The sequence below is a fragment of the Zootoca vivipara genome, chromosome 2, assembly GCF_963506605.1.
Source record: "Zootoca vivipara chromosome 2, rZooViv1.1, whole genome shotgun sequence".
Lineage (NCBI taxonomy): Eukaryota > Metazoa > Chordata > Lepidosauria > Squamata > Lacertidae > Zootoca > Zootoca vivipara.
Window position 1 is genome coordinate 123,183,288 of NC_083277.1, and position 26,690 is coordinate 123,209,977.

A 26,690-nucleotide genomic window follows, 5' to 3' on the forward strand; every position below is an offset into this window, starting at 1 on the left:
GCAGACCAACGGACAAGCGGAGAGGGTCAACGCCATTCTGCAGCAGTACCTGAGATGCTACGTCAGCCAGAGGCAAACGGACTGGGTGGATCGCCTGCCACTAGCAGAATTTGCCTACAACAATGCAGTGCACGTCTCCACAGGGGTGTCGCCCTTTAAGGCCAATTACGGGCGCGACCTCAGATCTTTCCCAGAGAGGGAGGGGGAGGAGGAGGAGGAGGGCCCACAGGCTGAGGATTGGGCAGAGGAACTGGAGACGGTGCACCAGCAGCTCAGAGAACACTTGGAGAGGGCCAAGGAAGCGTACAAAAAGGGGGCAGATCGCCACAGGCGACTAGGGGAGGTCATCAGGGTGGGGGACAAGGTGTGGTTGTCCTCGGAGGGCCTTCCCACCAGAGGGAGGTGCAAAAAGCTGGCACCCAAAAGGCTGGGCCCCTTCACGGTCACGCAACAGGTAAACCCGGTGGCATACAGGCTGGCACTGCCAGAGGACATGAGGGTGCATCCAGTGTTTCATAGATCGCTGCTGTCGCCGTACAGGGAAAGCAGCAGGCTCCGAGACAGCGAACAAACCCCCGAGGGAGGGGGGGAGAGGGAAGGCAGGGAGCAACTCAATGAGGCCACGGCCATCCTGGATTCAAGGTGGGGGGTGGGGGGACTGGAGTACCTCATGGCATGGGAGGATGCTCCACCGTCCCAGAATGAATGGGTCCCAGCCACTCAGATACAGGAGGAATTCTTGGTGGAAGAATTTCACGCCCTCTTTCCCCACAGACCCAAGCCCTGGCACATGGAAAGGGAGGGGGAGGAGGAGGAGGCACGGGAGAGCAGCTCACCATGGCGCTGGGAAGCGGAGTTTGAGGAACCAGAGGATGAGGTATGGGTGTCACCGAGATCCACCCAGTCAGAGGAAGGAGCAGATTGGCAGAACGTTTTTACCCCCACCAGCTCTGACGCCACGGACTTTTTGGGATTCCCGTCCGCCCAGGCGGAAGGGGGGGGGCTCGCAGGACTGGGGGGAGGTATTCACACCAACGGGCTCGGAGAGCACTGAGTTCTTAGGCTTCCAGTCGTCACCGACACATGGGGGGGGCCTGGGGAGGGGTGAAGGAGAGCTTGGGAGGGGGGTGGATGTGAGGGACAGGGGATATCGCGAAGTCCCTCCCCTCCTGAGTTCAAGCCCGTCCCCGAGCAAAGGGGAAAGCAGGGAGAGTTCCGATTCCAGTGGGGAAGCAGGAAGTCGTGTCCGAGGCTCAGGCAAGGTAGAGGAGCCAGGGTCCCAGGTGGGACAGGAAGGGGCAAGCAAGGGGGGAAGACCCATCCCCCCAACTCCAGAATTACGCAGGAAGAGGAGGGGCAAGAGGATGGGTCTGCCAAAGCTTTTGTGTTGGAGAAAGACGCGCCAAAAGCCATTAGGAGGTTCTGAAACCGACTGACCACATCACTCCGTGTAAATAGCAATGACTTGAGCACTGTAAATACGCAGCACCAATAAAAGAATAAAATGCAGAGCTGCGTGGCGTCGTTACTCTGAAGTAGTCCACTCCGGCCACCGTGACAGTTGCCATGCCAGCGGCTTCATTAGCCTCACCTTGCCCTTTTCTCTTGAATTTGCAACAAAATCTGCTGGCCGAATGGCTCAATCTGCTGGCTAAATTGCTCTTTACATTGTCCCCCCCAATCGCCTTCCTATGTTGTTTTACCAACACACACACAGGGTGCTTTTGTTGGAAAGAGTCGAATGTGTTTCTCAGGGAGGGAGGGACTCATGGAATTTGAAAAAAAAATCCTTCCAGTAGCACCTTAAGAGACCAACAAAGTTTGTCATTGGTATAAACTTTCATGTGCATGCACACTTCTTCAGATACACATCCCCTGCCAAAATTGTGTGTTTGTGTGGTGAGTTTCCCCCTGCATTACTGGTTTGGGTTCTGGGTTTTCCTCTCTTTAAGAGGCTCGCTTTGGATTTTCGCGGGCTCTCTTCCCTACCCCCTTGCATAGTGCTTTTAACCTGTTGCCTGCTTTTGGTTTTTCCATCTCCGTTTACAGAGCTTGGAAAATGTCTGCTCCTTTAAGGAGTCGGCATTGATAACTCCCTCCCTCCCTCTTATTGAGCGGGGGTGTGAAATCAGGCGAATCCGCTCAAAACTTCCCCCTCCAAAGCGGATTTCGTTAAGAGTTCCTCCTGCTTGGCGCCACGTTTGGGGATCCCTGCTTCTCCCGCCTTTTTCTCCTTTTCCAACCGTTAGTACAAGCCTTTCTGTTGTTATTTATTTAAACATATTTGTTAATTAAAGATTGCTGGATGCTCAAGTTCCTATCCCTGGTGGGATAGCCCCAAAACGTTTGCAGGTGCAAATAATATTGATGCATGCATGTCCAATGAAAGGGGCATTCAGAAGCAGCTAATGTTCCCTGGACTTTCAGGGCAATGCATGGTGCTTTTGTTTGACACATACAAATCTGGTTGCTCCCAAAGAATTGTCTTTCTGTCTCTGCACCACAACACTGCTTGGGAGCGACTTCTTTCTTATTCTTATTCTTTCTTATCATATATCTAATGTGAGATATATTATTTTGGGGGTGGGGGTGGGGCGGTATTGTTTAAGATGTTCCAGAGCTTACGTCTTTCCTCACCTGGGCTCCGTAGCCCCGCCCACGTTCCCACTTCGTGGCCCCTCCCCTCCCGTGCCTTGACCCCGCCCCTTGCCCCTCTGATTTTGATCCTGGGTACGCCCCTGCTGTAGGGGACTCCACAACTATGATGTAGCATGGAAGGCAAGGGTGTGTGTGCGGGTGCGGGTGTGAGAGAGAGATGTCAAATTTTGGCATTGTGCAGGTCACCATTGAAATTTGAGACCCCAAGGTCTACCACTGCCCTGAAACAGATTAGGGGCTTGTTAAGTTTATGGAAGGAGTGCCTTGCACTGAAAACATGCAGGGAGGACAGAAATTTTAATAGCAAGAAATTTTAATAGCAAGCAAAAATCATCCCTGGCAGGGATGGTTGCAAATTGTGGTTGAGAAGGAGTGCCAAGCAGCCAAAGCGAGGTGCCAGTGAAGTTCACAGTCAGAAGTGAGGACTCAACTCTAGCCTAGAAGTAGGAGAAGAGAAAAGAGGGGCACACAATGTAGCTAGCTGGGAGTAGGACAATACAGTTCCCAGTAACAGAAAGCAAGAAAGGAATGTGGAAACTGATGTAGAGGACAAAAAAGACCCACAGTAGTTCACTCATGAAGTGAGAAAATGTCAAACTGAAGATGCCCATCTCAAGGATGCCTATCAGTAAGGGCTCTGCCATCACTTCTGCTGTTTATGTGAACTAGAATGAAGAGTCCATAAACTGGAGGGCAGGATCAGGCCCATGTCAACTTCTAAGTCTGAATAATGCTCTTTTTTTGGGGGGGGTGCACATACTCTGTGCATATCACAGCCAGTGCCAGATTTACGTATAAGCTAAACAAGCTCTAGCTTATGGCCCCACTCTCTTGGGGGCCGCCAAAAAAATTAAAGGAAATAACCTGGATGTACATTTCCAAAATATAAGATAAAAACAAATAAAATAAAACCTACATACAGCAACAATGTTTTGTGTTGTGTAGGCTCCTATTTGTTATGTGCAAATGGCTTTAGATACCTATTAGACCCAGGTGGCGCTGTGGGCTAAACCACTGAGCCTAGGGCTTGCTGATCAGAAGGTCGGCGGTTCGAATCCCTGTGACGGGGTGAGCTCCCGTTGCTTGGTCCCAGCTCCTGCCAACCTAGCAATTCGAAAGCACGTCAAAATGCAAGTAGATAAATAGGAACCGCTGCAGCGGGAAGGTAAATGGCGTTTCCATGTGCTGCTCTGGTTGGCTAGAAGTGGCTTTGTCATGCTGGCCACATGACCTGGACGCTATACGCCGGCTCCCTCGGCCAATAATGTGAGATGAGTGCACAACCCCAGAGTCGGTCACGACTGGACCTAATGGTCAGGGGTCCCTTTACCTTTACCTAGGTCCATAAATTACCACATAGCATGTATAAAACAAAAAACAGCAACAATTTGTTGTTGACAAAGGACAGCTGGACATGTAAAGAGCCCCATTACTTTCAGTAGCTTAGGGCCTCATCAAACCTCCATCTGGCCCTGATCCCAGCCGTGCCGTGTCCAGGGCTGCAGCAACTTTCCATGCAGAATGTGGTTTGTTCCCCCAACTCCACCCACCATATAATTTTTGGAGAAAAAGAATGCAAATGCTATGCAGATAAGCAGTCTGTTGGCAAATAGCCTTTGAGAGGGTTGCTCCTGAGATGTCTTCTGTGGCTTTGAGAATGCAGAAGTAGGAACAGAAAGTGCCACTACGTCCTCCTGACTCAGTCTTTTGTCACATCAGCCTGCAGTTCTTCATAGCTTCTGAGCATTTCATGTCTTGGGTTCGGTCCTGCCAAGGTGCAATATAGATAAGTTGGCTTTGACAAACCCCAGATGGAATCACTTTCACTTTTATCCCACAAGGTGATGGGATCATTGCACAGTGAAGTGCAGAGATGCTTGTAAAAGTCTGCTAAAATAACACCCTGGGCCTACAGTGACATTCATGTTCTCAAGCTCAGCTTAACAGATCCTTGCCAGACTGTATTTACAGGGAGGTGTTTCCCCCTACAGTCCAAAGACAATTGGAAAGATTTTCCCATTTCCTTCCTCCTTGCAGAGAATTATCTGAGGTCAATTTGAGAGAGTCAAAATGGTTTTCAGGACTTTTTTGTACTGTTTTTCAGTCATTGCTTTATATATTTATATACAGTGGAACCTCGGTTTATGAACACCTCGGTTTATGAATTTTCGGTTTATGAACGCCGCGGACCCATCTGGAACGGATTAATTCATTTTCCATTACTTTCAATGGGAAAGTTTGCTTCAGTTTATGAACGCTTCAGTTTATGAACAGACTTCCGGAACCAATTACACCCATGCTTCAGTTTATGAACGCTTCAGTTTAAGTACTCCGCGGACCCGTCTGGAACGGATTAATCCACTTTCCATTACTTTCAATGGGAAAGTTTGCTTCAGTTTATGAACGCTTACTCCGCGGACCGTCTGGAACGGATTAATTCACTTTCCATTACTTTCAATGGGAAAGTTCGCTTCAGTTTATGAACGCTTCAGTTTATGAACAGACTTCCGGAACCAATTGTGTTCATAAACCGAGGTACCACTGTATTTATTTATTTATTTATTTATTTGTTTGTTTGTTTATTTATGTGTTTGCCTTGTACATTTATGAACATTTAATATATATCTAAGACCTTAAGTACTGTTCGTGGGGGACAGGAGGCGGGCAGGTGTGGAAGATTCCCTGGTTCTGAATGGGGTAACTGTGCCCCTGAAAGACCAGGTGCGCAGCCTGGGAGTCATTTTGGACTCACAGCTGTCCATGGAGGCGCAGGTCAATTCTGTGTCCAGGGCAGCTGTCTATCAGCTCCATCTGGTACGCAGGCTGAGACCCTACCTGCCTGCAGACTGTCTCACCGTAGTAGTGCATGCTCTGGTTATCTCCCGCTTGGACTACTGCAATGCGCTCTACGTGGGGCTACCTTTGAAGGTGACTCGGAAACTACAACTAATCCAGAATGCGGCAGCTAGACTAGTGACTGGGAGCGGCCGCCGAGACCACATAACACCGGTCTTGAAAGATCTACATTGGCTCCCAGTACGTTTCCGAGCACAATTCAAAGTGTTGGTGCTGACCTTTAAAGCCCTAAATGGCCTCGGTCCAGTATACCTGAAGGAGCGTCTCCACCTCCATCATTCTGCCCGGACACTGAGGTCCAGCACCGAGGGCCTTCTGGCGGTTCCCTCGTTGCGAGAAGCCAAGTTGCAGGGAACTAGGCAGAGGGCCTTCTCGGTGTTGGCTCCTGCCCTGTGGAATGCCCTCCCAACAGATGTCAAAAAGGAAAACAACTACCAGACTTTTAGAAGACATCTGGACTTCCGGTTTTGACCGCGGATCGTGAGCAAGCAAAAAAGGGGAGCTCCGCTTCCCGATCGATTAGCTGGTCAAACGGGGGGTAGCGAGGCTAAGCACCCCCTCAAAAAAGGTCAAAAAGGCGATTTTTGACTGAGGCGTCGGCGGTTCCCCAAAGGGTCTCCCGGAAACCTTCGTGGAGCAAAAAACGAAGCTGAAGGAGGGGGAGAAACTGGGCACTGCGACGGGAAAGATCTGCCAAGACCAGCCAGAAGCCACAACTTGCCGCGACCATGTACGGTAAAGCTCCTTTTACTAAACCCCTTCAAGACACCCCGGGCGCGGGATTAGTTAAAGAGAGCGAAAAGGATTTAAAAGAATCCCCCCCCCGCCAAACGGAACGTACAAGAATAAAGGAGGCAGAAAATCTGAGGGGAGGAGGAAGGAACGATATAAAGAGCGATTAGCAAGAGGCGCTGACAGGGGGAAGCAAAGAGAAACTAAGTGAGGGTGAAAAAAAAGAAACAAAATAGCAAGGAGCCGGCTGAGTTTTGAAACAAAGTTACAGACGTGCACTAAAAGTAGAACTAACAGTAAGGCTGGTAAAGAGGACTGTTTATCTAAGTGAGAAAGAAGATTTCCAGGCACATAAGCAAGCGTATAAGTAGGAGTATTTTATTGAAACCTTTCTGACAAGTGTAACACTATTTTTTTAAAAAGGAATTTGATCCAGGAAAAGTGAACTTTAATAAAATAAAATGGCGGCGACTCACTAAAAAATCATGACTAAGCAGACAAGGGGAAAAAGAACCCAGAAGTGACGCAGTAGTGAAAGGAATTTTCTTAAGGAGGACTGCTGAAAGGGTGCATACCAGATGGAAAAAGAGAACCCCCACCAGACAAATGATATAGAGACTAATGACACAGAGCGACACCGTGTGGGGAGAAACAATACTGCAAGACAAGCAAATAAAACAGAAAAAATGGAAAAATCAAAGAAGATAAATGCAGCCTCCACATCAAACAGAAGGACATCTATGGCAGAACACGAATTGGATCTTAAGGATTTAATCCTGAGCCTCAAGAGCGATATTGGAGAGGTCAAACAAGACCTCACAGAAATTAAGAAGGAAATGAATGAAATTAAGAAGGAAATGAATGATAGAGTGAAAAGCTTGGAAGATAAAGTGGAAAAGGTGGAAGAAAGAATAGAATCCAATGAAAAAGATAAACAAGAAATAAAAGAACAAATAAATAAAGCAGAGGAAAACTCTACCAAGGCAATAGAGTTGGCACAGGAGATACAAGAAAAAACCCAGACTTTAGAAAATTCAATGAAAAATCAGATCAAGGGAAAAAGAGAAGGGAAGAAAGACCTGGACAAGATGAAAAAGGATATGGAAGACCAGAAGGCTGCACTGGAAGCATCGCTGGACGCACTTGCGATGCTACAGATGAAAATGAGTGAAAAATTTTTGAGATTTCGAAACATACCAGAGCAGGCAAATGAAGATATTGAGAAGAGATTGACAATTGCCTTGGCAAAATGGTTGGACTTGGAAGAATTAGATATAGAGACTAGAATAGAAGAAGCATTCAGAGTTAATTCAAAAAAAGCAAAGGCAAACAACTGGCCTGGAGATTGTTTAGTCACTTTTACAAACATGTGGCTGCGTAACAAAATATTAAAAACTAAAGGGAAAAATAAATTGGTGATGGACTGATTCATAAAAGAAAAAAATATCAATTCCTGGCTAAAGCTCCAAAGTCCAAAAATGTTTTTTTTCAAATGGGAGTATCCAGAAGGAATGGCATTTTCCTTCAAGGGAAGATGGAGGAAGTTTGATACCCCCGAGGCAGCAGAAAGATTTCATAGGACGTATGCACAGGAACTGGGGGGCGTTAAGACGAATGCTCTTAAGAATCAAGATCAAGATCAACCTTCTAAATCAGATGAGGATGAGGACAATTTTAGTGGGGAAGAAATAGATGGAGAAGAGAAAGAAGACGAAGAAACAGAACAACAAGAAGAAGGAGAAATGGAAGATTGATTGAGAACTGTTCGGAAGGTTAGAAAGATTGTAAATTCTGTTAGAAATTAAGATTAAATGTCTGAATATAATTCACTATGCAAACAAATATGGAACAAATTTTGAATCCCCTTGATTCTGCTTAGAGTAGTTAATAGTTTTCTTTAAGTGTATTGATTATTGTGATTGCTTTTCTATGTTCTAATTTCTAATTTCTTTCATTGAGTAAGTGATCAGTTTAAAATTACGATATCTTATTTTCTTCTATCCACATTAATACCTTTAACAATACCTAATAAATATGAATTTTAGAATAATATCATGGAATGTAAATGGATTGAATAACAAAAAGAAACGCAATAGAGTGAGTCATGTATCGAAAAGACATACCGTAATTGGGACGTAATTTGTCTCCAAGAGACCCACATAAATAAGAAACATGTGAGGGTCCTCAAAAATGAAAAGTTGGGAAAAGAATTTATTGCTGCAGATGAGAGAAAGAAAAGAGGAGTAGTTATATATATTAATCAAAAATGGAACCCAGAATTAATTTGGACTGACAAGGAAGGGAGAATAGTAAAAACCATATACGAAGGACAACAATGGATATGGGTAGGGATTTATGCCCCATATGGAAGTAAGACTAAATTTGTGGAAAAGTTGGAAAAGCAATTAATGAAGTATATGGGAGAAAAAATAATTATAATGGGTGACCTAAACGGAATTATTAATCCGGAATTAGACAAAGAATGGGAGACAGGGGGAAGGGGGAAAAGGAAAACAATTCTACCAAAGAAATTTGTGGAATTAATGGACAACCTAAGTTTATTAGACACCTGGAGGTACCAAAATCCAATAGCAAAGGAACACACACATATATCCGCACGTTATCATACTGCGAGTAGAATTGATGCTATCTGGGCGCCAAAGGAATTGCTAATCAGAACCCACAAGGTAGAGAGAGGACCCCAGACCCTATCAGACCACAATACAATGGTCCTAATACTAAAAGAAGAACAAAAAGAGAAAAAATGGAGGCTAAACACGTTCCTTTTGAATAATCCACAAATAACCCAAGAAGCAAAAAAGAAATTAAAAGAATATATTGAGTTAAATAGTAATGGCGAGGTTGACCCGTTAATAGTATGGGACGCGGGAAAGGCGGTAATGCGTGGATACTTTATACAGCAGAATGCAAAACAGAGAAAGGCTAAAGAATTAACGAAAGAAATGTTATTACAGGAAATAAGGAGTAAAGAAAAAATATTATGTAATAAATATTCAAAAAAGTTGGAACAGGAATTAAAATTATTAAGAACAGAATTCGAGAAAATAATAGATCAAGAATTGGAATATAAATTACAATTCTGGAAATATAAAATTTTTGAATGGGCCAATAAACCCAGCAAATTATTGAATTGGCAAATAAAAAAGAAAAATAATGAAAAAATAATTAATAGGATAAAATCAGATGGGAAATATTATAGTAAAACAGATGAAATTATGAAAATATTTCAAAAAATTTATGAATCATTATATCAGAAAGAAGAAGCTCCTAGCCAAGAAATTGAAGAATTTTTAAAGCAGCACCGCCTACCCTAAATCCCAGTTGAGAAAATGGTCCAATTAAATGAAGATATAACAACCCAAGAAATTGTAACAGCAATTAAGAATATGAGAAAAGGAAAAGCGCCCGGCCCGGACGGGCTACCTATAGAATATTATAAAGAGCTACAAGAAATTATATTGGATCCCCTAAAAAAAGTAATGAATTTAATAATAAAGAAAGGAGTTACCCCTAAATCGTGGACGGAAGCCCAAATTATATTGATTCCAAAGCCAAACTCGGATAGAGAGGACCCCGGAAATTACAGACCGATTTCGCTATTAAACAGCGACTATAAAATATTTACTAAAATATTGGCATAGATTAAGTTCAATATTAGACGATATTATACATAAGGATCAAGTCGGTTTTGTCAAAGGGAGGGTCGCAAGAAATAATATAAGAACTGTGATAAATATTTTTGAATGCTTAGACAATCGTAGGGATAAACAGGCAGCACTGTTATCGATAGATGCTGAGAAGGCCTTCGATAGGGTGGCGTGGCCGTTTATGTTAAAAGCATTAGAAAAAATAGGAATAGGAGAAAAGTTGGAAAATGCCATTAGAACTGTTTATAGAATTCAAAAGGCCAAGATATTAATAAATGGCAGACAGACGAAAGAAATAAAAATCATGAGAGGCACCAGGCACCCTTATCCCCTATTCTTTTCATTATTACCCTAGAAATATTATTAAAAAATATAAGAGAGGATAAGGATATTAAAGGTATTGTTATTGGAAGTAAAAAATTTAAAATCAAAGCCTACGCAGATGACATAATAATAACAACAGAAGACCCTATTCATAGTATTCCAAGAGCCATAGAAAGGATAAAAGAATATGGGGAATTAGCGGGCCTAAAAGTAAATTATGACAAAACTAAAATGCTGGTAAAGAATTTGGAACCAAACGATAGATTGGAATTACAGGAGAAAACTGGGCTAACGATTGCAAAAAAAATAAAATATTTGGGCATACAGACAACGGTTAAGGGAATCGACCTGATACAGGAGAATTATGGGGAGGCATGGAAAAAAATAAAGAAGAACTTGGAATTATGGGATAAATTAAACCTTTCATTAATGGGGAGAGTATCAATAGTAAAAATGTGTGTGGTATCAAAAATGATATATCTATTTCAAAATCTACCGTTATTGGGTAAAAGCAAAATATTTAAGGATTGGAAGAAATCAATTACCAAATTCATATGGAACGGCAAGAGGCCGAGAATAAAATATAAAATTATGATTGATCATAGGGAAAGGGGTGGATACGGACTCCCTGATTTAGAAACTTATCATGACGCAGCTGCTATCATGTGGATGAAAGAATGGATAGAACTTAAAGATATGGATATATTAGACCTAGAGGGGTTGGGGCTGGGTTTCGGATGGCACCACTACCTAATGAGGGGAAAAATTGAAAGGAAAAATGTTTTTATGATGAACATCGTAAGAAGATCTATTTACGTAATATGGCAGAAATATAAAAGGTTTTTTGAACCCAAAACACCTTGGTGGGTTTCACCACTCGAAATAGTGGCTGTAAGAAGAACTAATATGGATAACAATTGGCCTACATATAAGATACTATTAGAAGAGAAAGAGGAAAATTTAAAATTGAAAGAATATCAAGAAATAAAAAGCCACCTAAAAACGTGGTTACAATATTTCCAAATAAATCAAAGATTACAATTGGATAAAAAAATGGATTTGAAAAATATATATCAAAATTAGAGGAAATATTATTGGAAAACAAAAATAAACATTTGAGGAATCTTTATCAAATTTTATTAAAATGGAAGACAGAAGAGGAATTGACTAAAGATTGTATGATTAGGTGAAGTCAAGATTTAGGTGAATCAATTGGCATAGAAAAATGGGAGAAATTATGGAAAGTAGATTCAAAATATACGCCAAATTATGATTTAAAAGAAAATCTTCTAAAAATGCAAAATAGATGGCATTTAACACCCATTAAATTGGCAAAAATGTACCCAGGCTTAAATAATTTTTGTTGGAAATGTAATAAGGAAATTGGCACCTTCATACATATGTGGTGGAACTGCAATAAAACCAAGATGTTTTGGGAAATAATATACAAAGAATTAAAGAAAATGTTGAAGTATTCATTTAAAAAATTTCCGGAACTCTTCTTATTAGGGATGATGCCAGAAGACATCAAACCCCAAGACAGATGCTGTGTAAGTTACGCAGTAGCAGCTGCGAGAAACCTGATAGCAATGAATTGGAAGTCTGCAAACACCTCAAATTTGGAAGAATGGCAACAAAAATTATATAACTATTATAAATTGGCAAAGAAATATGAACAAATTAAAGGAGTAAAATCGGAAGAGTCTGAAAAAACCTGGAAACAATTCATGCATTATATAAAAGAAATAGTGGAAAATCCTAAACTCATATTATATATATAAGGGTTCTATGAAAATTTAAGAATTGTATATTATGTGAAGAAAATAATTAAAAATCGATAAGTAATTAAGGGGAAAGCACGTTGGGAGTATGTACAGACCGAGAAGGGAGAAACTCAGTATCGGCTGAGAAGTCGTTTTGGGAGGGGAAAGGGGGTGGGGGAGTGAAGTAAAATAGAAGACCTGTAAAATGAGATATCTGTAACAGCATGGTATTCTCTTTTATAGTTGTATCTTCTTTTTTTACTAATAACAATGTATATTTGTAATGTGCAACAAATTTAATAAAGTCTTTTTTAATATCAAAAAAAAAAGAAGACATCTGAAGGCAGCCCTGTTAAGGGAGGCTTTTAATGTTTAATAGATTGTTGTGTTTTATTCTTCTGTTGGAAGCCGCCCAGAGTGGCTGGGGAGACCCGGCCAGATGGGCGGGGTATAAATAAATTATTATTATTATTATTATTATTATTATTATTATTATTATTATTATTATTATTATTATTAAAATTCTTATAGCAATTTATTGTCAAGTCCTAGCTCCCATCAGCCCTGAATGGGGGGGGCATAGACCCACCACTCCTGCACTACAGAGTCCCATCCTGACATGGGCATAGCCAGGAGTTGATTGGTCACTTAGTTAAGTATTCTATTGTTTTCCTTGATTGAGGGGGGCAGCTAGCCCCCCCCCCGCTATGACCATTCATCCTGACCCAGCAGTTGAAGTCCAATGATGTCTCTCACAAATTGTTTTCAGCTCTCTTAGCTACAGACATCCGAGGTGGTTTTAGACAAGCCAGTACGGTATTTTCTTATCTTACAATGGAAGATGTTTTTTTAAGCAGCGGCAGCTGCAACTGCTGCCTCTCCACTCCCCACAGGATCTGGGGTTCTTCGGAGACCCCCCCCCCCTGGCAGCAGTTGCCCAAGAGAGAGGCCACTGATGTGAGCTGGGCAGGGGCCAGCCAGAAGACCCTTTCCTTCCCCTTCCCTGCGGGGGGGGGGGGGGAGCCTTTTTTTACCTCCTCCCTACCAGCCATATTTCTATCAGGGACAATGAGGAGATCCTCAAGACACTGAACACAGGTTCAGAGATGGCAAGGCACATGCAATGCATTATATTACAATGCGTCTATTATTTCCCCCCGGAGTAGAAAGTGAGGTTTGTTAATCTCGGAAAACCTCGAAGCCAAGAAGCCTTGTGCAGCTGCAGATAGCAAAGGCAGCAGGATTGCCACAGGCTGAAGAAAAGTATGCAAATCAAAGGGACAAACAAGTTTCCTCACACGGAAATGCTTGTCGGCAGGAAGCAGCAAACTTTGAGCAGCTGCGGGCTCTGGCAGACCAACAAGGCTCTGCAAAGTATGCAGAACCCATCAGGCCACCTACCAGAGCCTGTGGCTTTTGAGTCGTCTGGGGACTTGGGCTGGGATTCACCCCTGCGTTTCCTGCTGAGGACTTGACCATGGCGGACCCTGAACCTGCTGGTAGGTGAAGCAACCTTCTGATCTCTTTCAGCAAAAAGGATGGAGCTCATTCTTCGCGCACTGTCAGGAGGCAGGTCCTGGCGCTCCTCATCTGGGTTGTGCACTTGCTGGGAAATTCTCACTGTTATTTGGGGCCAGATCTCTGAGAGTAAAGCTTGAGTGGGTGAGACCAGCAGTTTAATCAGGGCCAGGGATCAATGATTCCCCCCCCCCAGAAATGAAGGTGGCACAAAACATATATCAGGGGTGTATATCAGGGGTCAGCAAGCTTTTTCAGCCACTGTATTGCATCCGGCCCACAGGCCTGAGGTTGCCTACCCCTGGTGTATATACGGTACACACACAGCCAGCTGTCCTCTGCAGTTAACAGTTCCCTCCACCCCAAATGTGGGGAGTAACAGCCTGCGAAACCTGTTTGACCCAAAACAACGGTGAGGCAAAAGAGACAAAGAGGTACCAATGGGCAACACCACTTCTGTTGTGCAAATATAGCCCCTGTGGGTCTCTAACCAAGGTCAGTATGCAGTCCTTGGTTGTGGCTGGTGCAAAAAAGAGGAAACTAAATGAAACTAGGCAGATTCCGTATAGCAGTGTTCATTTCAGAAGTACTTAGAAAGCAGGAGCAGTTATTAATTGCTTCAGAAACCATTATTATATTCTTATTGTATTCACAGTTGGGAAGAGGGCTCAAAAGCTAGTTGGTGTTATATATTTGTATTTGATGTATTATATATTTGAAAACTTATTTTAAAAGGCTGACCCTTAACTTACTGGTATATCTCTGAAACGGAAGGCACACAGTACTAGGTACACAAATTGGAACCATAATCCTGAAACTTGAAAAAAGCAGCTTTTAAAACTAATGCTTTTAAAGTTTTGTAGCAGAAATGTCAGATTCGAAATTCTATATGTACACACACACGTGAAATTTTAGAAAACTTTCCTCCACAGATTTGTATCAGCTGATGCACTAGTGACTAGATGTTTGAGTGGAAATTATTCAGGCAGTCTGCAGAGCACTTGCAGGGTGGCCCATCTCCTGCCAGCCATGCTCAGGGCTGTGATCAGCACAGATTTCCATTTCCAGGCTGTTTTTGCCTAACTGCCCTTCTGTACGTACACACCTACACAGTGGACACAAAATCGCAGAGCATCTTAGAGCTGGGAAGGTGTCCTGACTCCCTGACTTGCTCTCACATGCACCATATTCATCTTCCAGCAGTCCTCAGATACAGGAACCTTCCCCCACAGATCACAATGTTGTGTTACAAGCAGAGCCCAGGTCTAATAGTTTCTAAGCCCCAGAGCCCATTCCAATAGTCATAAGAAGAGCTTGCTGCATGGGGCCAGTGGCCAGTGGCCAGCCAGATGCCTATGAGAAGTCCGTAAGCAGGAGCTGCGCAGGAGCAGCCCTCTCTCCCTCTTGGCTATTTCCAGCAACCTGCACTCGGAGGCCTCTTGCCTCCCACAGGAGAGGGAGAACACAGCCCCCCAGGTCAGGAGTTACTGATATACATTATCTCAGTGAATTTGCCCAATCCTTCTTAAAAGCCGCCATTGCCTCTTTTGGAAGGGCATTCCATAGTCTCACAGGGATGAATGAAAGAGAAAAGCCAGAAGGCATTTTCCAGAGTGGATGGGCGTGGTTCTCCTAAACACGCTTAGGGGTTCATGTTCCTATGTGCCCCTGATTCACTGTTTACAGCTTGCGCTACAACCCCCTTGTACGACCCGAGTGAATGATTCATATCCCATATCAGGCCTTCATTTCATTCTGTCGGACAGTAAGGACAAGGCTCCCTAGCCACTGGCTCTCTTTTTCCATGGTGGATGTTTTTACAGCTCGTTTGTGCTCAGCAAGAAGGCAGAAGTTCCACTTCCCTTTGTGCTCTTCTTACCTCATTTCACAGAAAGTGTCAAATAGTAAAAAACAAACAAAAAAAAACAACTCAGCATCTTTCTCTGCCTCAATTAGAACATTATTTCCTGTCCTGGGCCTGGCACACACAGAATAGATGTCGACACTGCTTTACAAGCAAGCATTTGAAGGACAGTGGGTAGATCTGTTTCCCATGTTTACAAAATTCCCACACAGGACAAGACACGTACATGCAAAGGAATGGGGGAATCCATGCGAGGAAATGGGTGGTCAGCAGACCTCACAATCATCATCAGTAAGAGCTGTTCGGCAGTGGAATTTGCTGCCAAGGAGTGTGGTGGAGTCTCCTTCTTTGGAGGTCTTTAAGCAGAGGCTTGACAGCCATATGTCAAGAATGCTTTGATGGTGTTTCCTGCTTGGCAGGGGGTTGGACTGGATGGCCCTTGTGGTCTCTTCCAACTCTAGGATTCTATGATTCTATGATCAAACAGTTTCTGCATTAATTTCTGGGCAGAAGTTAGAGGCACCATTTAAGAATGAGAGGGGTATGTTTTAGGACCCCCTGTCTGGCCAGTTCTGCAGTTCTACACACTGATTTGCAAAGTTACCAGGTTTCCTAAAACCAAGATATTGAGGAAGGAATTCAATGTTGCACTAAGGCCATTATTCCATTAGGACAAGCACCTGGGCTTGACAGATGGAACAATTCTCCCCTCTCCTCCCCCAGTGCACTTTTTGGGGTTCTCCCAACCCCTTCAGAGCCAATTTCAGGATTCAAGGGGAGGAGCAGGGAAGGCCACTGTACAAGAAGAAGCCGATTCTGTGGATGGGACTCATTAATTAAATTCCACCCTAAGATTAGTGGGGCAGAGCCTTAGAAATAAGGGGTGGACCTTGGTAGGGTAGGGACAGAACCTGGCCACACACAGAGATTTTGCCTGGGAGCATTGGGAACAGAGGCTGTGTCCAGTAGTTTCTGGGCAGAGCCTCATGGCCACAGGTGGCTCTGATAGCAAAAATACTCAAGTATCCCCTGGTTTCTGTCTTCATGCTACAGGCACTTCCAGACAGTCACTGTTTTCAGGTGGAATTCTGTAACAAATTCAGGTTGTGCAATTAATGTTGCTTTAGAGGTCTCAAACAACAAAGTTGCTTCTGCAAAAGATCAGACATTTATGATAAGGAAAGTGATGGGAAAATGCACTGGAAAGTGTTGGGTGACACTTGCTTTGACACAACATCATTTAACTTCCCTGCAAATAATCTGGAATTGATGCTCAGTCAACAGCCAGTGCTATCTAAGTTCTCTGCAAACAAATCAGTGTGAATGTTCAACACACAGGCTGTCTGGAATGACAACTATCTTCTCACTCTGAGAGCTAAACTTCATCCCCTGGAGACCAGGGTTTCCCAAACTAAGGCCCGAGGGCCGGATGTGGCCCAGTTGCCTTCTCAATCCGGCCCGCGGATGATCTGGGAATCAGCATGTTTTTACCTGAGTAGAATGTGTCCTTTTATTTAAAATGCATCTCTGGGGCTTCCGGTTGACCACGCCATCTTGCTCAGACGGGGGTCCGCACAGCGGAGCGGACCTCGGCGCTTCAGAGGTGGAGGGAATCGTTCCAGCGAAACGAAACCTCCTTAAAAGCCCCAAATCGTGCTTTTTGGGGACAGATTTTGCCTGGCGGCGCCAAAAGCGGGCTCTCTCCTCCCCGGATCGGCTTTGTTTAAGCCCCCGAGAGCGAGGAGGTGAACCGCGGCGGACAGGCTGACATTGCTGCTCTGAGAGTGCGAAGCTGCGAGTCTGGGAAGTGGAGGTGGCCAATTCTTCAAAGAACATTCAGCAAATGAATAGACTGTGAGTAATTTGGATTCTTTGGAATGTAAATTAAGGCAACAATTTGGACCTGGGAGAGAGGGGAAAAGAGGAAGCCACCCCCCCCCCACGGTAACATAAGAGACAGTAAACAGAAACCCGAAGCCGTAAACAGAAGATTTTAACTTAAAAGGATTCCTCAAAGGCATCAAAGAGAATCTCCCCTAAATGCAGGGTAAAAGGGGAGAGAGACTGTGGTGATTGCCCTGCAGAATGAAGTTAAGACTAAGAAAGACCTTTCTTTTTCTCGGGAGCCGGCAGCCCAGAAAACCCAGTGAGCTGACCAGGATTTATAGTTAAATTTTATTTCTATCTTTATCTCTGGACTTTTTGGGAATTTTTTTTTGGTTTATATGCTTTTGAAATGTGAGTTCGAACTTTATTTTTAAGAATGCAGCCAGCTTGTTAAAATGGAGTCGAGAAAATAGACTGCGATCATATTCCACCCCATGTGACAAGTTTTGACCTTGACAGGACTGAACTATGTCAACAAAAAGGTACCCGCCTGAGTTTCAGCGGACTGTTTTGACCTTAATGTGGGAAACAAGAATAGAACTATGTCAAGAGGAGACACAACGGCTAGTGTTACAGCAACAATTCCAGATTGTGATGACAGAATATGATTTCCTAGAAGATGAAGCTTTTGAAACTGAAGAAGATGAATGTGAGAATGACAATGATGACGACTGTGATGATTTAACACAAAATGAAGCCCATCACGAAAAAAATGATGATTTTACTCTACAAAAAGTTGGATGGAGTGCCTCCCCTTCGAGGGGGGCACGACTGGATTTACTGGAACTCCAGAATGACCACAGGGAAGAAGGAAAAATTAAGCAGAGAAGAGAAGAAGCTCAGGGGTCTGATATGGAGGCCTGGATGGCAAAAGACTGCAAACAGGGGGTGGGGTGAAGGGAAAGTGAAGTGGTGATTGTAAGGATGGGTTAATAGGACTATAACTGGACTGCTGACTATGGAACTTGCTGGATTGGAGGGGTGGAGCAGGTACTCGGGGGGAGTAAGGTTAGTTTGGGAATAGTTATAGGTTTAAAAAGTGAATTGATTCTGGAAAAAGGTGAAAATATGGAGGCCTATAGAGGGGTAAAAATTAGGCACGGGAAGAAAAAATGGGAGTTTGATTTCTCAGTAATTGGACAATAGGCGAAAATGATAATAGTTTAAAAGTGGTATAAGATATAAAGGTGTATGTTATAAAATATGAACTATGAAACTGTTGAAGATGATAAATAAGGGAGGAAAACCGGGGAAGGGTGGGAGGGTGGGGAAGCCCACAAAATATGGTTTAACAATTATGAATTTAACAATTATGATGAATTTTTTTTTGTCTTTTTTCCTTTTTGTCTTTTTTTTTCTCTTCTCTTTTTTCTCTTTTTCTCTTTTTGTATTTTCTTTTTTTTTTGGTATGACAATAGATGGTTGGATGGATGAACTCCTGCGTACTGCCCTGGTTCACTGGAGCTCCCTGGTGGCAGGGGGGGGCTTGGGGGGCAGGGGAGGGGGAGGAGGACAGAAACCCAATCATAAAATGGACCACTTCTGACTGATCACCTGCGTGGGATACTTCTGTGGCAGGGGAGGACCCATGGAGGGGGGTGGGAAGAAGGTGGAAAAGGTGTTTATGTATGTACCATCTTTTGTAATTTGTAAAAACCAATAAAAATTATGTTAAAAAAATAAAAAAAATAAAATGCATCTCTGGGTTATTTGTGGGGCATAGGAATTCGTTCAATTTTTTTTTCAAACTATAGTCCGGCCCCCCACAAGGTCTGAGGGACCATGGGTCAGCAAACTTTTTCAGCAGGGAGCCGTTCTACTGTCCCTCAGACCTTGTGGGGGGGGGGCTGGACTATATTTTTTTTGGGGGGGGAATATGAACAAATTCCTATGCCCCACAGATAACCCAGAGATGCATCCTATATAATAAAGTGCAAGTGTCTCTGCGTCCAGATTCCCTGAGCATGTGCGCTACTGAGCATGTGCCCCACGGACACAGGGATTGGACGCAGAGACTTGACGCACACACACACACACACACACGCTCTCCCCACCTCTGCCTACCGTTTCCCTCGCAGTCCTCAGAAGAATCGCGGCCTTCTCCTGGGCGTCCGCTGGCCAGCTGGGCTCAACGGAGCGCCCCGACGAAGTGGCGGCCGTGGGAGGAGCCAATCGCCCCCCCACGCCGCCGCCAAAAGAGGCCGAATCACGGCCTTCTCCTGGGCGCCCGCTGGCCAACTGGGCTTAGCGGAGCGCCCTGACGAAGCGGCGGCCGTGGGAGGGGCCAATCGCCCCCCCACGCGCCGCCGCCGCCACCGAAAAAGGCTGAATGCTCTAGCGCCCGTTTATTAAACGGGCTGAATGACACTAGTTTTTAATAAAAGGACACATTCTACTCATGTAAAAACACACTGATTCCCGGACCATCCATGGGCTGGATTGAGAAGGCAATTGGGCCGCATCCGGTCCCTGGCCCTTAGTTTGCCTACCCATGAGTTAGACTTTGGCACCTGGAGACTTATGAGTGACTAAGATTATAAGCAATTAAATGAGCCTACGTAGTAGTCGCCATGCATGCCTAAGGCATTCATGTTTGCTTTTGGGAAAGGGCAACTTCTTGACTCTTGCTAGTAACACTGCTACAGTCATTACAAATGGGGAAAAAGTGAAACTCCCCAGGAAAATGTGCCAGGCCTGCTCCACTATGATATTTAGGTGATCAAGGATGTTTTTATTCCACCAGGCATTCGCGAACTGATTTCACATGAGATAAGTTGTTGCTATGGTATTGTGTATTTTTACTTTTTGCAGTGTTGTTCTGCAGACAAGTAAGGTGTACAAAAATGCATATTCTGGGGTAAAGTATGCATATAAATACATTGTTTGTAGTTAAGTTGTTTAGTCATGTCTGACTCTTTATGACCCCATGAACCAGAGCACGCCAGGCACTCCTGTCTTCCACTGCCTCCCACAGTTTGGTCAGACTCATGTTTGTAGCTTCGAGAACACTGTCCAACCATCTCGTCCTCTGTCGTCCCCTTCTCCTTGTGCCCTCCATCTTTCCCAACATCAGGGTCTTTTCCAGGGAGTCTTCTCTTCTCATGAGGTGGCCAAAGTATTGGAGCCTCAGCTTCAGGATCTGTCCTTCCAGTGAGCACTCGGCTGATTTCCTTCAGAATGGATAGGTTTGATCTTCTTGCAGTCCATGGGACTCTCAAGAGTCTCCTCCAGCACCATAATTCAAAAGCATTGATTCTTCGGCGATCAGCCTTCTTTATGGTCCAGCTCTCACTTCCATACATCACTACTGGGAAAACCATAGCTTTAACTATACGGGATATAAATGCATATATTAGTGAAAATAGCATGTAATGCAATATATAAAGAGAAACTATGTTGCAAAAAATGTGTATATTAGGAACCAGCACTAAAATGTAATTAATTTTCATGAGGGACTTGCTTTTTTTAAATAAAAAATTGCAAATGCGGAAATGTGAAGAACTGAACTAAGACTGGAAAAATGAGAAATGAACTAGAATTGACAGATTTGCCCATCCCTAGATATGGGCAAGGCACGTTTACTATATTTATATAATAAGACATTTAGGCTAAATTTTAGGAAGAGCTCTTGAGTTCCTTAGCATTAAGATAGACATCAGTGTTATAAGATACATTCATGACTGTGCATATTCTAAGCTTCTGTACACATATTGTACAGATGTAAAGATTGGTATTAAGTACAATATTCTGCATCCTGTCTGTTCAGCTTCCATTTTAAAAAAACAAGTCTCTAGTCCTCATGGTTGCAAAAATAGTCTTGAACATGTGAGCACTACCAGGTGAAATTGGCAGTGTGTGTTTTGGGAAAGATTTCCTGTGCTGAGTGAACAGTTTCAGTGCCCTGCAAAGTTTTTTGTGGACAAAGCAAAATAAATTAGGCAAAAACATGCAATTTTTATAAGAGCTATTGATTTCAACTTGACACAGATTTTTTTTAAAATAAACTTGGCGCATGACAACTTAAAGCATAGAGTACTGCATAGCCTGACAGTGCAAAGTTTGGTCTTCCTACAGCTTTTATATGATTCAGTGTCTACTGCTCAGAGAGATGATTATATTAGTCAAATATTGATACTGATATAAAGCAAATCCAACCACGGGTGTCTTTGGGATCTCTCCTTGCTATGACTTCCTGGAAGGGAAGAATATCAAAATTAAATATGAGGGGGTGGGGGGAGAAGCTGTAGAAGTCTTGTGGACTGTGGGCCCCCATTGGTTTCCCTCTTCTAGCAGACAGTGTGGTCCTTGTCAGCCCTGATGTGGTCTGTTTCACAGCAGTTACTGTAAGTGGCTCATTGACAGTGCTGGCTATAGTGACTCACAGGCAGGCAAGCTCAGGGCTCATCCACCCGTCCTTTTGTGGCATGGTTCTAAGCACAGATCTGGGCGGTATTGTTATTGGGTTTGGGGTAAAACCTGCATTTTACCACTGAATTGGAACAAATGGCAATCAGGTTTTCTGCACCTTACGGTTTGCTCTGATTTAGCAATAAAATGCAGGTTTTCCCAGCGAAAGAGCCAGGCCAACCCCCCCACCCCCACCCCATTCAGACCTGGACCTGGGAAGCGTGAAGCCAAGGTAAGTGTGAACCACCCTACAGCTACTCCCTGTGTTTTGGACGGGAGGTGCTCTAAGGCATGGACTCTCTCTGGACGGTGCCGAAGTCATCACTACCAGGCCCATGAGCATAGTCAGGATGCACAGGGGGAAGCAAGTAAATAAAAATTCTTAACTAACTGACCAATCACGTCTCTGATAGCTTGGATCTGCAGAAATCCTGGCTGCACCCATGGCTGTGCCCTTCATTTTAGCCACTGTCTGAAATGTGGCAGGTGATTCTTAGGTCCAGGGCCTTCTCCGTAGTGGCATCCTCCCTCTGGAGATTCTACCCAGAAAGAATCACCTGGAGAGCTGGCATTTTATTGCTGTCACTGCACTGTGAGAGGGTTAAAGACTAATTTTAGCATAACTGTTTTTAGTGGAATTGTGCCTATTTTATGTATCCTGGACAGTTGGGCTTGCTGATCGGAAGCTTGGCGGTTTGAATCCCCACGGACTATCCCTAGTAACCAATCTTCCCCATTAACCACCACGTCCCCCAGCACTAGCAAGGTGAACCCCACACTCCACTTTGTTATGCAGAGTTAGGATTATTGCTACAGATGTACAGAGATGGCTACAGCATTGCATAAAGGTAAAGGGTAAAGGTACCCCTGACCGTTAGGTCCAGTCACAGACGACTCTGGGGTTGCAGCGCTCATCTCGCTTTACTGGCCAAGGGAGCTGGCGTACAGCTTCCAGGTCATGTGGTCAGCATGACTAAGACGCTTCTGGCGAACCAGAGCAGCGCACGGAAACGCCGTTTACTTTCCCGCCAGAGCAGTACCTATTTATCTACTTGCAATTTTGGGTGTGCTTTTGAACTGCTAGGTTGGCAGGAGCTGGGACCGAGCAACAGGAGCTCACCCCGTCGCGGGGATTCGAACTACTGACCTTCTGATCTGCAAGCCCTAGGCTCTGTGGTTTAGACCATAGCACCACCCACGTCCCGTACAGCCTTGCATATCGTGCCCTAAAGTGCAAAAGTCAACTTCCTAGGCGTGCCTTCACGTTGACAACCGTAAGAACAGCACAGAGGGGTTTATGCTGTTTGGAGACACTGATAATTCCCAGATTACAGAGATGCTTGGATTCTGTTGCATTTAGCATGCTTGCTGTCCACAAAGACAGGCCAGCAAAGCCTCTTTCTCCAACCCATGCAATTTTCGTGGTCGGCCAAGGTGTGTCAGCCAGTACTGCCAGGATGAAAGTAAACTCAAGTCTTTGTCTTTTCCTTCTTAGCTGCCTCCCCATTAAAATTCAACTGGGCAATCTGTGTGGTTCCGTTGTGAGGCAAGCAAGGAGGTGCAAGACCCAGCTGGGTTCAAATGATTTGGGGCAACATAGCTGGTTCTTTTTGTTTCCATTTCTGCCTGACAAACAAGCCTTTGCTCCCACCGTTTGCTGCTTAGTGAAGCAACCCCTTGATTTTAAGGCAACCACATCCTGTTTCTGGAGGAGGGGGAAGGAGAGCAGAGAGATTTTGCTCTGTTTATGGTATGAAGAAGCACATGCCTCCTTTTAAAGGTTTGGCAAAGGGTTTTGACCCAGAGTTAGGCCATCTTTACACATGCTGCATCCTGATATCCAGGTTTATTATAAGCATATAGAGTGTTTTAAATTGTTGCTTGGTGGTTTTCACAGGGAAGCATTCTAAAATGGCCTCTTCCCCTGGCAGTCTGAAGTGGTCAAGTCTAGATTCCACCACTTCAAGTCCCCCCCCCCCCGAGTCTTTTGCAGGCCATGTGTTTGTTTCAGGATACATAATTGGATGTTAGTGAGACTCTAGGGAGAAGGCTAGAAGGGCGGGGGGCACGGGTTTGCACTGCCAATGCATGCTCCTCTCCGCTCACTGCTTGGCACACCCTTGACACACCCCATCATTATGCTGAGGCGGCTGGTGCACTATGCTCACAGGGGCGCAAGGAGGAACAGACACTCGGCAGTGTCCTGAGGAGTTTGGCAGCCCCTTTCCCCTCCTTCCCGGTGTTGCTCAGCACATCCGCTGTGCCCCACACCCCTGAGGAGGCTGCTGGAGTGTGGCTGTGGAGCCAACAAGGGCCCTGAGGGACCCCCAGTGTGCCTGGGCTGCTGCTGTGCCATGAATGGATTTATGTGTCTTTCAGGTAAAGCCAGGGCTGGCCCACCCATGAGGCTAGGCGAGGCAACTGGCTCAGGCGGCAGGATCCACAGGGGCAGCAGATCCTGATGTTGATCTTTCTTTCCCCCGGTTCCTGATCTTCCCTCACTCCTTCTTCCTTGTTGAGGAGGGTACCATTTTGGCATCTGATAAAGCCTCTCATAGGGATTGGCTGGGCAACACTGATGTCATAATGAGGTTGAGTTGCATCAATGATGTCTCTGTGTGTGAAGGCACCCTTGCTATACCTTTTCTGATGCTTGCTAAATACTGTTAATCAGCAAGCCTCCCCAGACAATCAACTGATGTACGCTTGTTTTCAACATTTTGTGATTTTATCTGTGATCATTGATACGCAGATAAATAATATAAATATTATTTAATTCATGTTCACTGCTTAGACATTTCTATTTTTATTATTATTAGCTTTGTATATTCTAAATATAAAATACAATAAAATAGGAAGAGGGAAGGCAGGGAACCGTCCCCCCACCTCAGTGCTATAGACCACATTTCTCACCACCACCTCTGGTTATTAGGAGTTAACCACAGCTGATGTTCTCCCTGCTTACTTTCTTTTAAAAAGCATTTTAATATTGACTAAACCTAAGAGCAGGCCTTTGACACTTCCTGAGAGTCTTGGCTGCAACCCTACTGAACTATTTTTGCCCTCTTCTTCTATCAAATTTTAAATAGCACCTTTGAGCAGGAAAGGAGGCGGCAACAGACCAAAATTAGAAGGAAAGCAAAGCAAAGGGAAAGGTCAGAAGAGAGGGGTCTATCAGTGCAAGTATTTCTCCTTGCCCCTCTCCTCGCCCTGCGTGCCTCTCAAAACTGGAGTTTTCTCAACCCTTTGAAGCAGAGATGGTGATGGCACAGGGCATGCATGGTTTCCGTTGTGAATATCCTAGGAGGAATCCAGCTGAAAATAGTGCAGATATTCTATGCTACCCTGATACCAACCAACCAGCTACTGGTGCCTGTCATGTCACTTCCCAATCAGCCCCTGATTCCAATGGCCTTTCTTTGGCATCAGAAGCCCTGGGACCAGCATGGAGCACATCCTTGCTTCTTCCTTCCAGTGGTGGCCAGACCACTTACCAGGAAGGAGAGGAGCAAGGCTTCGGGGAGATTGGCATATTGTGGGCACATGGGAGGAAGTGCCAAGTTCAGCCTGCCCATTTGCCTGCACCAAGCTAGCTTCCCTCCCACTTTGTCCTCTCCCTCCCGGAAAGCAGCAGTGGCACGGCTACCTGAAAGCTGGCAGGGCAGCTTTGCTCCCTGAATTTTGTCTGGAAGTGGAGCTCAGTGATTTTTGCTGAGTCCCAGCTGTCAATCAATCTCAGCAGGACCGTTAAAAAAATAGTGGAGCACTGGTTGGGGAAATATCATCCTTGCCGCCGTTTTTCTGGCAACTGGTGTGAAATAGGTAAATAAAAAATAAGGTCAGTTTTCTTGGGTGGATCCTGTTTAACAAGACTCCTGGAATTAGTCTGGCCCACACCAAAGAGACAATTTGTTCCCCACATCCCATGGAGCTCTCTCCACTGCAATGACTGTTGTGATGTCCTCAGAGAAAACACTGTTCAATCCCAGACATCTCCAGGAAGGGCAGGGAATGTCTTAAGGGCGTGTCCACACTTCTGCTTCTCCTGTGCCTTGGAAGCACAGGTCTGAGCTGTTTTCCCCTTTCCCCTCACCTTTCCCAGGGAAACCCACTCTTTAGCTCCAAATCAGAACAAGTGGCAATCCACAGTTGCTGTTCACTCCGATTGAGCACTAAAGAGTAGTTTTCCCTGGGGGGAAGTGTGGGGAAGCCCTGAAATTCTGTTAGGCCACTGCCAGCCAGGGCTTATCCACACTTACCTTATGCCCCGCTCTTTCTAGGCACAGGTCTGCACTTTAAAGCTCCATGTCCAAGTGCCCCATTTTTTGCTCCAAAGCTTTCCCTGCGAAAAGCGGCTCTTTAAAGCTGACTCAGAGCAAACAGCAATTTGTAGAGTGCCATTTCTCTGACTGAGCTTTAAAGCTCCTTGAACAAAATGTGACTTGCTTTTCTGTGAAGATACTTTTCTTTCTCCTCCTGTAAATATCCTTCCAACACAACAACACTGATTTCTCTTACCCTTTATCATATTCTCAACTAGCTAGCCCCACCCCCATCAATTGCATGGATTCAGAATATGATGTTACTAGCAGTGGGACCCTTCCAGTATTGCTTTTGTCATTGGGGGGATGACAGACACAATTTTTAAAGAGAAGTCGCAGTTGGTTATTGGTCTGTGGTACAAGCCTGGCAACTTTTCAGTTTACATGACAATTGCTGGATCTTATCAGGTCAGATGCTGCGTCGACCAACAGTTCTGCCACTCTCTCCTATGCTTACAGCCTTTCTTTAAGTTTTACTTTTCACAATGCTGTATGTTTGTTTATTCATTTATATTTTCATCCTCCATGTTCTGTTTTTAAAAATGCAAATATGTTTAAAAGAGTTGCAAAACTGCTCACGGGACTGATGCGTTGGTGATGTCATGTGTGCTACCCAATTAGTGCTGTCAGTGTCCCCCCCCTTTTTTTCTTTTTAAGGAAAAAGGCAGACACCATGAAGTTGTTACAGTAA

The 26,690-nt window shown here is 44.4% G+C and overlaps 1 protein-coding gene across 6 annotated transcripts in view; it reads left to right on the forward strand.

Moving 5' to 3' along the window:
* The window catches only part of GMIP (GEM interacting protein), a 94,077-nt gene that overhangs the window by 17,531 nt on the left and 49,856 nt on the right, over window positions 1-26,690 (forward strand). For 2 of the 6 annotated variants that reach the window (XM_035101781.2, XM_035101759.2), the window contains exon 1: window positions 12,582-13,500. The exons of 3 other annotated variants lie outside the window; for them this stretch is intronic. Coding sequence is in view for 1 of the 3 variants with exons in the window: in XM_035101759.2 (XP_034957650.1) it covers window positions 13,479-13,500 (22 nt within the window). In the remaining 2 variants the exon portion in view is untranslated. Of the gene's footprint in view, window positions 1-12,581; window positions 13,501-19,584; window positions 26,687-26,690 lie in introns of those variants that run through there. One more of the 6 variants, XM_060272189.1, reaches the window with a different exon arrangement.